This window comes from Euprymna scolopes, chromosome 8 (genome assembly GCF_053919585.1).
Source record: "Euprymna scolopes isolate OS-2025 chromosome 8, ASM5391958v1, whole genome shotgun sequence".
NCBI classification, from domain to species: domain Eukaryota; kingdom Metazoa; phylum Mollusca; class Cephalopoda; order Sepiida; family Sepiolidae; genus Euprymna; species Euprymna scolopes.
Window position 1 is genome coordinate 31,422,858 of NC_136489.1, and position 13,076 is coordinate 31,435,933.

A 13,076-nucleotide genomic window follows, 5' to 3' on the forward strand; every position below is an offset into this window, starting at 1 on the left:
ACTTGTCCTCCTAGTTCTTATGTAACTATTCTCTATGAAATTAATTATGTCTGGCATTGCTTGGATTTGTTATAATGATATTTTTATTCATCTGCTTTGTTTTCATATTCTTTTTTCAGTGGAACCTGCTCGTATATACTTATTTACAACCTACCGTATCGAAATGGCAAATGCAACTGTGCAACTTCTATGTAGGGCTGAAGGAAATCCGAAACCGACAATCACGTGGTTTGATCGTGAAAGAAATCCTATAGGTCCTAATACTTTAGGATACAAGGTAAGGATGGCGTGTTTTTCTTTCTTCTTTTCTGTTTGGATCGTGTATGTTAGTACTTTTTTTCCCAGACATGCAAGCAGATGAAAATTTTGGTGATGGATAGCATATTTGATTCATCTCAATATATAATTTCCGATTATATTTGAAAATAGTTAACACATATATATAAGAGATTTATGGAAACACTCCTCTAGTCTTTATTTCTACAAATATGTTATCAGAACATTTACGGATTACTCTTGTCAATTTTGGCTTAGATAATCTTTGTCCAATTTGAGGAGTTATTGAGGAGATGCAGAAACGTATGTGTAATTTGATTGGCTCAATGCATTCCCTTTCTGCTCCAACCTCCATTCCAAGGACGTGGTTTGGCTAGTGTTAGTTGTTTTTTTCTATGAATATTATGGCGTGTACTTTCAGGATTGACTGATCAATTACCCGCTTCCTTTCTCTTAACTCATTTGACTCGTTGTTAATCTAGTAATCTCCATAACATCACTCGTTTAATACTTTATTGTCATATAGATTCATATTCCAAATAATGATCTTTACTTCTGTCTCACTCCCTCCATACAGTTGGCCCCACACCTTGTCTAAACCCATTTTCATTCGAAAAAATTCTTCCAATTCCAGGAGTGAGAATCCCAGTCTACATTAAATCTTCGAGAGATACGTAGCAGAGTCTATGTAGCATCTCTCTAGTCGTTTTGATATGATCTGTATTTGAGGCCTAGGTAACATAGCCAGATCGCCATTGGTTCGCTCCGGCAAGCATTAACTGAAACGATATTACTATTAGACGTTGGACATCAATTGCAATCACTGGGCGCCGGAGTCGACGCGAAATAATGAGATCATTATTTCGCTTGCATATATTGTAATTAAATCGTAATGGAGATAAGCGTAACTGTTGCCGGCAACTGTGCACGTGATTATATCAGCATCGCCTGCAGAAAGAGGAATCAGGAAATGCATGACGATCTAACAAGGATAAAGTATTTTAAGCAGAGGCGTAAGCTCTCATATAACTCAGTGTACTTGATCGTACATTGAACAGCCAAACAAACGTTACACACACAGACATACACACACACACATACACACACAGACACACACACAAACACACACACACGCGCATATATATATATATATATATATATATATATATAGTTTAAGGTAAATAGAATTCGCATACTTTTCAAATTAAAATAATAGGAGCGATAGAATATAAAACTTGATTATCTAAAAAAGAGCAATATTAAAACATGTATTATAAATTTCAGAATACGCAGTCATTAAAATAGACACACAACGCTTACATATATAGCTATACATATTCCTATATATATCTAAGTATAAATACATGTATATAGGTATGTATGTATATATATACATATATGTATATATGTATATATATAACAAATAAATGAGAAAAAGTCTACATTCCAAGTTTTATGATGTTGACGATCTTACACTTTATTCCTTTAAGTACGTTGACATTCACAATTCTTGACAGCACCTGTTTCGTAGCAAAAAAACAATAATTTAATTGTCATATCAATCAATGAATCTATATTGCCCTAAAGTCCTCAGAGGAAATAGCACCTATCAACCAATAAAAAAAAAATAAAATGCGTATGATCATGACTACAAAATCTGAAAATTAAAAGATAATTTGTAATTACCTTTTATTTTCTCTTTTATTACGCTATTATATATATATATATATATATATATATATATATATATATATATGAACTTTGTTTTTTGTTTGTTTGTTTGTTTTGGTTTTTTTGTATAGCAGCCCCGTAATTCTGCTTTATATTATTTCGCCATTTAATCCTCATTTTCAAAGAGGGATGTTTCTGATAAAGTGTGAGAAATTGCCATTTCCTGGATTGTCATCTATACTTAAAACACGTATCGCAGGATATTCTATTTTTAGCTTTTTACATCAAGTGGCTTCATGTCTTTTCTGAAGCGCTTTTTTATATATGAATATTTATACAGGGTGGTCGGTAGAAAAGCGAGAAATTTGTCAAACAAGGATTTATTTTTTTTTTTTACAAAGAATAATTTTTACAAAGTTTTTCAAAGACAAATGTTATATTATATTCATAGATATTCAAAATTTCGTCCGTATATTTCACTGCAGCTTCAATCAAAGATTCTTTTTTACAACACTCACACGGACCAATCAAAAAATAGCAATTACGCATTTTATTCATGACCTAAGCTGACCTTCAAATTTCCCGCTTTTCTAGCGACCACCCTGTATATTGCGGTTTTAGTACGATTAATCGGAATGTGGAATCGCAAAAATCGGACATTTTGGATATATCTGAATCCAGATCCGGATTAAAAAAAGTGTGCTTATTTTCTGATGCCAAAAAAAAGGTTGGTTTTATTGCTTATATTTGTTTGTTTATGATTGAAACTTAATTTTCATGGTGTGGGTTAATGATGAAGCGTTTTCCTTTTTTTACTTATACGTAAAACTACAATGTTCATATTACTTACACAATTGTATTTTCACAAATATGAAACTATGTACTCATAAGTTTTTTGTTTTTTTTTTAATTTTTTGTAATCCGACTTCCATCCTCCCCCTAAACAAATAAAACAACTCTATCGTTAGATATTTAAAAGAATGGGAATCGGAATCGGTAATTGCATCGGAATTGGAAATGTAACAGAGTGCGTATAGGCGCGTGTATAAATATCAGCAGCAGTTGGAAGGCTGATGCTATCTGAGATATTAGCAGCAGCAAATTAACAAATGTGCTCGGGCTTGCATCACTAAAATAAAGAAAAAAAGGACAGCACATGGTGGGAGAGAAGCAAAGTACGCGCCAGTAAAAATGGACGTGTAAAGTCAAAGACGAGAAACAGCTGGCGAGATGGACGTATCGCATCGTGGGCCCGGAGAGATTCTTTTAAGCTGATGTCGAGACGGCGTAGTTTTGTTTTTTTTTTAATCTCATGGCAGATGAAATGAACAGTAAAAAATAAAAAACAAGAAGCATACAGTGTTTGGAAAGTAACGGTAATAAGTGTGTGTGTGTGTGTGTGTGTGTGTGTGTGTGTGTGTGTGTGTGTGTGTGTGTCTGTGTGTGTCTGTGTGTGTGTGTCTGTGTATGTGTCTGTGTGTGTATGTGTATGTCTGTTTCAGTGAAATTTCCAAAAACGAAAAACGTCATCTAAATATATATTCTAGGAAGAATTTTCTTTTCATGTAATTATGTTTTGAGTTGCTGCTGGAGTAGGTTGATACTCTAAACCTATAGATTGCTCAGACGCAAGTAAATCGCTAATGGTGTTTGTCTAAACAGTTAAACCTTTTTGTGTGGTTCTCGTTTTGCACTAATCTATATATGAACTGGAACACATATTGTCTCATATAAAGGGGCACTCCAAAAGTAATGTCTTCTTATTCCTCCCGAATGGATCAGAGAGCATTGCAAATCATTGTTATGATGACTGAATTTATGCTTTCATGAGCTGAAAATTACATCCCTCTGTTGTAGATAATAAAGGTAAGACTCTAAAAAAGCAACATCTGTCACGGACGTGCGTCTGAAGCAAATGTGCCTTATTGAATTCCTGGCAATAGTGCACTGAGAATAGTGGAAAGTATGCAGCAAAAATAAATTCTGGAGCACAGAAGGTTGCTCATTTTTATTGTATCTCTCCCGTGATAAAAAGGGCAGTGATAAGACATGCATCTAGAAGAAGGAATTTCTGATGTAAAGACCTGCGATCTGCTGTATACTCTGTCCTCTGGCAGACATCAGCACCGACAAAGGTTAGCAGTAATGGCAAAAAGTGTGGTTGGTTTTACACAAAGCCTTCACTACTATAAACAAATCATCTGTGCGGATTTTCAAACAATTTAGTTGTTGTGACGGATGCACTCTCTCGCCGAAATCGACGGGAGAGTCCCTCACACACACACACACGCGCGCGCGCGCGTGCGCGCGCGCGTGCAACTATTTTAAAATGTAATGAGCGAACAAAAGGCCGATTTAAATAGAAGTGAGGAACAATGGCCGACAGCTTAGCGTAATCAGATTCAATTAACCTCTGGTGGGCGGATAAACGGTTTTCCAATGAATAGAGCATTTATTATGGAAGAGGTTAATCTTTCTCATCAATAAACTGACCCGGGTAAAGATGGTCACAAACGCCGTTGGTAGAGGAGATGAGAGGTTACTCAATAGTCAATATATTAATAGCCGTTATCGAAGTCTTATCTATAAATCGAAGTAGCGTGTTAGATGTACTATCCTTATATATATATATATATACATATATATATATACATATATATATATATATATATATATCTTTCTCTTTTGCTGTCTCTTTATTTTAATTCTCCCTCTTTAGATATATATATATATATATATATATATACGAGCAAACAGTAAATAAAACATGTTAAAAAACAGTTTGAAATTAGTTAAAAATACATATTTAATCTGAAAAAGAAACACTAGATAAGTGGATAGGCCTTAATCCGCGGAGTTTCGAAGAAACACTTTCCTTCTAGTCAGACGGTAGGAATTAGAAAAATGAGGGATCGGATTTTGCATGCAAAAGTATTTGATGAAACAATAAGTAAGTAAAAGATCTTACGTGATAACAAAAAAAGTGAAGCAGAGGGAATATGGTGAAGAAAAAGGTGATTACACATGAATGGATAGTCTGGTGAAAGATAAATAATCCAGTGACGGTAAAATCTAAATATATAACTTCAAGAACGTTAATTGAATTTCCATTTGCACAAGTAAAATCCAAGGAAATCCCGTAATTGGAAGAAGATGGTCCATAATAATCCAAAGGCAGAAATCTATGGAATAATTCACAAAAATGTGTACAAGGAAAAATTCAAATAATATTAATAAAAGAAGAATAAGATATGCTATTCACTCTACTGCCGAGACATAGGTATAAATAAGAAAGATCAGGGAAGAAAAAGAGGAGAGAAAAAATGGTGATAGAGTTAAATATAAAATAGAGAAATAAATGTCAAAATGACCCAGAGAGGAAATGTTAAAGGCGCGAAAAAATATATAGGGCAAAATAATATAGGTCGGCTGAAATTTACAGGTCCTCACTTAAAAAATGTCAGCAAGAGTTGTTAGAAGACACTAAATAGAAAATAAATAGATAAATTAATAAATAAATAGAAAATAAATAATAAATAAACAATAAATAAATAAAAAATAATAATATATAAAATAAAAAAAATAAAAATTATTTAAGGGGAGAGGATGGCCGGTATCTGGAAATTCAGGAAAAAGCAAGAAAAAAAAGTAAGTAAATGCATATAGTAAAATGTAAGTAAATATACATACAAGATATGAAAGTGTGGATGGATTGATATACTAGATAGATAGGAAAGTTTACGAATAAAGCAGAAAATGCAGATTAAAAACCGGCCATGCAAAGAAGAGATAAAGAATTAAAATAAAGGATTAGTAAATTATAAAGTATTAAGAATATGTAGAAAAACGATATAGTTAAAGAAAAAAAATTTTATATCTATATAAAAGGTAAAAGTAATAACTATGTAATTTCAAAATTGCCATAATTAAATATGGACATACGTTTACAGAAAGAGATCAGTTCATTTTTAGAAGTTATTATATTGATACTTTGAGGGGAAGTAATTATAGTTATAGTGCAGAGGCGACATGACTTAGAGCCTGGAGTATAAGACTTAACTTTTTATATGCTAGTCCATTTGATTGACAATGGGGAATGTTAGAGTTAAGTTTTTTTAATTAAAGTGGTTAGAGAAGTTCCTTGGTTATTATTAGAATTATGGTTGTTAAAAGAAGAAATGTGGTTTGATATTCTTTTTTTAATTAATGTTGAAGTAGCGCCGATATATGTATGTACTTTATTAAAAGCTCGAGGTCTGGTATTAATATTAATTTGCTGATTTGTATTAGTTAAATGGTTTGAATTTTGTTCATAGTGTTCAACAAATGGTGGGACAATGCCTGTATGAGGACTATTTTGGAGGGGATAATGAGTGTTGTTAGTGTTAGGATGACTGTTAGGAGAAATATTATTATTATTATTATTATTATTATTATTATTATTACTAGTTGTATGATTGTAGATGGGGGGGCTACTCGAGTGGTGTTCTGGATTAGTAACTATATCAGATAGAGGATGGGAAGAAGAATAATTTGAAGACGAAATATTAGTGTATGTTATGGGAGGATTGCGTGGGAGCTCAGTAATAGTACAAGAATATATAACATCTTGATGGATGCAATCTATATTGAGTGGGCAAAGATGTTTGTTATTACAATTACAGTTAGTTTTGGGTTTAATTGGGAAAGGGATTTTTTGTGCTGATTTAATTTTTTTGTTATTAGATGTTAAGATTCTTTGTGCTAAATTAGGCAATGTTGAATAAGAAACCCTGATTGAATTTTTATTGAAAATAGAACTATATGTGTGTGGGTATTTGAAAGAGTTTTGTACAATGTTGAAGAATTCCTTAGGTATATTAGTTTTGACATTTAGTCTAAATGGAGGATTAAACCTAATATTTTTCTTTATCCTGGTGCGACTGGGTGCGATTAGTATTTTGATTTGGATTATAAATGTAGACTAGTTCATTGTTATTGATAGCGGCAGTGCTTGTTATTTGAATTGGTTTCTTACGAGTCATATTGTGTGTGATTACAGATTTAAGGCGGCCTGCAGACTTAATTGTAATTTTTATTATATATACACATATATATATATATATATATATATATATATCACGAATACAGATCCTCACTGTATCGTTTTCTTTCTCTCCCTCTTTCTTAATGCTTTACATACTATCACAATCTGTTTTTATTCTATTTTCTGTTCTTGTAACAAAAATTGTGCTGCAAAGATCCTTAAATATTATATCGCCCAAGTATATTTGACTTTTTCATCTGTCAATATATAGATATATAGAATCAACAGCAGTGTCGGTAGTTCTACTGTGCTAGATTCTGTGCCTCTAACGAGGTTGGGCAGCCACCCCCGAAAATACAGATGAGTTGCGAAAACTAAGAGTCTTCTTCGAACATAATGGACTACTAACATCAGGCACAGTAAGAACATCGAGAAAAAGTCTCTGTTGCGCTGATCTCTGGCAGAAATGAACTTCTAATGACAAACATCCGAATAGGTGACAGTTGCTTTTCGAACGGTGACTCGCCAGTTTAATATACCCATAATTCCTTTTGGTCCAAGTCTACTGTAGATTGATCTTGACAGTGTCATTGTAGCGTTCTTTGGTCGTTATATATATATATATATATATATATATATATATATATATATATATATATATATCATCTCCCTCTCAGTACAAGCCAATAAGTCTCCTGTGTCCATGAGTAAGTTGCTGGAATCTATGTTAAATAGAGAAATAATCAACCATCTCAGCAAATATAACCTTGACACACAAGATGGTTTCCGTTCTGCTAGATCTATAGCAGATGTGCTTACAGTTATATCTCATAGAATTAGATAATCGCTCAACAGAGGCTACCTTCTAGGGTAATTGCTCTTGACATATAAAAGACCTTTGATAAGGTATGACATAAAGGTTTACTTCACAAGATCTCCGGCTATGGTATAGCTGGAAATGTCTTCTCAATTATTAAATTATTTCTCTCTGATAGGTTCATAAGAGTAGTAGTTGATGGGCAGAAATCAGAAGCTCACAGTATAAATGCTGGAGTCCCTCAGAATTCTATCCTGGGCCCCAACTCTCTTCCTGATTTACATTAATGATCTTCCAAATAACATCCTTACATCATTTGTAGACATTTATGCTGGTGACACTACTATACATGGTAGTACATCTAAGATCGTAAACGACCAAGTTCTCTCCGATTCTCTCTCCTCTGATCTTGATCACGTGGTACAATGGGGAAAGGAGTGTATGGTTACTTTTAATGCATCTAAAACCGAACTTCTATCTTTACACTATCAACGTTATGAACCCCATCTGGCAGCAATTGAAATGAATGGTTCTCGTCTTGGGGGGGCCTCATGTTTCGATAAGCTTCTGGGCTTGACCTTTACTCCTGATCTGAAATGGAACACGTACATTAAATCTGTTGCTAAGGCCGCTAGAAAAATGGTAGTATTCTTCTATCGATCCAGTAGATATCTTACTACTGACGCAATTCTCTATCTATATGAGGCAGGTACATCCAAGGATGGAATACTGTTGCCACATTTGGGCAGGAGCTTCTAGAAAGCATATATTCTTGCGAGTTTGTCTCTGCTCTATCGTTATTTTCATGGCAAGTGCTCGACTGAGCTTTAATCTATGGTTCCCCTTGCCAAACTTTCACAAGAAACACTCGTCTAGCTGAAAACACTATCAATAATTCCTCCCTGCACTTTATCTGTGTCTAAACCTAAACGTAGATTCCATGAAAAAGGCTTCATTCTTAGAATTGCACGCCTGTGGAAGTGTCTTCCGTTCTCCTGCTTTCCAGCTGACTACAATATGTTTGTCCTCAAGTCTAATGTAAACAAGTTATTGATGAGCTGTTCCACTTAGTTAACAAATTTACCTAATTTCTATTCCTAACAATTACTATAGTTTTCAATTGACTGCTGCACACTCTTAACCCTTATCCTTGAGTGGTCTCTGGGCCTTGATAATAGTCATTCCTATGTAATATATATATATATATATATATATATATATATATATATTATATGACTTCTTCATTTAATAACATTAATATACGAAAGTATTATTTTCTGCGTAAACTTTACATTTTTACTTTAATAGTGCTCAATATATAGGTAGAGCTAGGGAGTAAATTATAAAAATATATATGGCAATTTAGCTCCACAGAATATTCCGCGCTTCACCCACGCTAGGGTTCGTTAGGCTTATGCGAAAAGTTGTGGTTGTCTCGCGTTTTTATATACGCACATTCTGATGAGTTTTTATTTAGCCAATCAGCTTCCTAGTTTCCACCTCTCCCTTTGGCTAACTAAAAACTCCATAGAATGTGCGCATATAAAAACGCGAGACAACAATAACTCTTCGCATAAGCCCGACGAATCCTAGCGTGGATAAAATGCGGAATATTCTCTGTAGCTTAATTGCCATATATATTTTATAACTTAGTATATATATATATATTAACCAACCTTATAGATGGAATGTATATCCGGGAAAATTATATATTTATGCTTTATACATTTTCTCATTACAGCAACTTCAAAATGGGGACTTGGTACTGCAAAGCTGGAACCTATCACCTAGCTTTCATTTCTTCTGGTGTGAAGCTGAAAACGGATTTGGTGTTGATACTGTGGAAACCAAAGTATATCTGGTAAGTATCACTCTTCCTACCGAATCTCATTTGCAATCGCTTTCCCTTTATTTTTCCCCTCTATGTCTGTCTTTCAAATCTTTGTTCTCTCTTTTTCTCTCTCTTTATATATATATATATTTAATCATTTGTAAATAAAGTAGTTATACACGGTGGCCGTAGACTCGTATTCTCTCATAGTCCTGTTATAGTCAGCTCCGATGATGAGCCTTTGTGTAAGCTAAACACATGTCAGCGAAATCTATTTTATATATAATTAAATAAGCAATATACCTGTGTGTGCATGTGCGTATAGTTTTTCGTAAATTTGTGGCGATATTGCACACGTAGTTATCGTTAAAATCATATAAAAAAATATACGGACACACACACATAAACACACACATATACATACATACATACATACATATATATATATATATATATATATATATATATATATATATGTACCGTCCAACTTATCTCCATATATAATATTTTACTGAAATTCTACTCTGAACCAAAGTACTATAGGTTTGCAATAACAGATGGCAGATACAAATTCAATACATCTACCCTTCTAGCCACTACCTTATGTATCTGACCAACATTTCTGCCACATTCACTCGTGATAATAAAATGCTACATTACACCAGATGAGCAACACAATTACAATCGCCACATCTACAAAAGAAGAAGTTCCTATTTTTCTCTTCCAATATTAAGTGCCTTTATATTTAGTGCTACCAGTTGAGACCGGGTCAAATTCTATACTTTCATATGATATTATGCTTGCACCACCATTAACTGGTTTTTAAATACATACTCATAAGATACTCTTTCCATTTTTCGATTCAACAATTATGAAGTCTTCCGTACTTTATTCCGTCCATTGTGATTGGATGAGCTCTGAACATTCTTATATTCGGAATAAACGGCATCCGCATCATAAACGAACGCTAACTTACTATACAAATATGGTGTCGCAATGACACCTACTTTTCCCAACTGACTACATTGCTGTGCTCTTTTTCTTAGATTATGACGATAAAACACACCGGATCTTTAATACATAAAATACATTGGTTTTTTTCCGTTTTTTACGTGATAAGTATTTACAAATACCTCTACACTGCAATTTTTCGGTAAATGACAAACATACGAACGCACGGACACAGAAACACGTCGGCCGCAGAGAAATACATTTGTTTATCGCGCGTACGTATTTATATTTAAAATAATACTTGTCTCCGCAAAGTCTAATCGATATTTTCGTAATCAGCGTACTTGGAAACTTGGAAAAGTCCTCAATTTTAAGAATTTTGAGGAGGTAGACCTAATGTAAAAAATACCTTTAAAAAACATTTCAAAAAACATTAGGAAAAGAAAAGTAAATAATCAAAAATAGTAAAAGTTATAAATTTATTAGGGTAGGTAGGTTTCTGGTCATTTCTGTAATGATGTCCGTTCGCTCCTTATAAGCGAGCGTCGCCGAGCGAGACTCACGGTGAAACGTTATGTAAACTGCAGAAGATATATATATATATATATATATATATATATATATATATATATATATATAGAGAGAGAGAGAGAGAGAGAGAGAGAGAGAGAGAGAGACATACAGACATACAGACATACAGACAGACAGAGACAGGGAGACAGAAAGACAGTTGGGAAGAATACACACATATATACCTATATATTCTTCCCCATCTCTCTCTCTCTCTCTCTCTCTCTATATATATATATATATATATATATATATATATATATATATATATATATATATATATATATATATATCGTCTTAGCTCTTTATAGATTTTAATATACAATACCCACTAAACCAACAATCTAGATTTAGTTTGGAAAAGAAAAAACTCGCCAATTCTACCTCAGTGATGTGATAAGCACTATAATGTATTCCTCGTACATTTTTCTATGTAAAAAGGATGTTCTTATTTACTTGAATGTTTGATTATTGTTTGGATATTTGGCTGGAACACATAAATGCACGCACTAATACACACGCATACAAACACACACACATATATTATCTATACTAAACATATATATATGTGTGGGGGGTATGTGTGTGGGTGTGTGTGTGTGTGCGCGCACAGCATAGAGATATTATCGTAGTAAGTGCACTGAAACGTTCGTATACTACTGTTAGTCTGATAATTTCCCCGGGAATATGAACACAGTTTCAACCTACATTACTTCTTTTAATTTAATAAACTTCTTTCAATTTTAATAAGTAATCAATAATATTGGCGCAGTGATGATGAGGAAACATACAACTTCCATTTCTTTAACCAAAGAATCCAATATTATAGTGTCCTGTCATATACTTCCTTTAGATAAAACAACACTTGGTTTGTTCTTTTTTTTTATCTCTATACAAATGTATATATATATATATATATATATATATATATATATATATATATATATAAACTCCATATGACATGTATCCAACGGCTGACCGCCATAGCTACCATAGTGCAACATCTTTAACTGCTTGTCTCTCTCCTTCTTTTATTTCTTATCCCTCTCCTTCGCCCCCTTCCTCGGCTTATAAAGGTTTATCCATCTTACGCCCTTCTCTTTTACCTTTTATCTTTCTCCCCTCTTTCTATTCCTATCCGTGTCTGGTTGAATATTTTAAACTCTTTCTTGCCTCTAACCACCTTCCAATTTTTCTTACATCTTAAAACTTAACTGTTGTCGAATTAGACTTGAAATTCTTTTGAGCTTTTTTTTTTGCCTCTTCTAATATCGATTTTCCTAATCATAATAATCATTTCTGTAAAGTCTGACAAAGTTACTGGATCGTTGATACGATTCTGTAACCGAAACATGTGTAACTAAGCAGATGAAACGGTAATTCAAAAATAAAATTATATATGCTCTTCACCTTCTTCAGGTTTTCACTAATTACCATTTTTGCTATATATATATATATATATATATATATATATATATATATATATATATATATATTGATATATTTACTTGTCAATGAATGTGTTTACTTTATCTTTGTATTTCTAATATAATTTTTTTTCTTCTTTTTTACAGACGGCATAAGATGAACGTGACTCATACGCGCTAAAGTACATACATACATATATATATACATATATACATATATATACATATATACATATATATATATTGATATATATATATTGATATGTATACACGTGTGGATGTATATATATATTATATCAGAAGGAAAATGTTACAAAATAAAAAAAATTCAAAACAGAGAGAAATATATGAAGCAAGCAGTAAAAAGGAGAACCCAAGCTTTAAATATAGTTTCCTTCATAATTGACCACCTAAAAGAAAATCCAGTCACGCGACACTTTTTGGGAAAAAAAAATGGATGAATGACGAAAATAAACTGATGTCACGGGACACTCTGACTGTAGAAT

General features: G+C 33.0%; 1 protein-coding gene across 1 annotated transcript in view; it reads left to right on the top strand.

The window, feature by feature from the left end:
- LOC145283517 (zwei Ig domain protein zig-3-like) overlaps nucleotides 1-12,787 on the top strand; it is a 120,999-nt gene extending 108,212 nt beyond the window's left edge. The window contains exons 8-10 of the mRNA XM_080132360.1: nucleotides 120-277; nucleotides 9,532-9,651; nucleotides 12,718-12,787. Coding sequence (XP_079988486.1) covers nucleotides 120-277; nucleotides 9,532-9,651; nucleotides 12,718-12,726 — 287 coding nt within the window. The 3' untranslated portion in view covers nucleotides 12,727-12,787. The remainder of the gene's footprint in view (nucleotides 1-119; nucleotides 278-9,531; nucleotides 9,652-12,717) is intronic.
- Nucleotides 12,788-13,076: the final 289 nt, after the last annotated feature.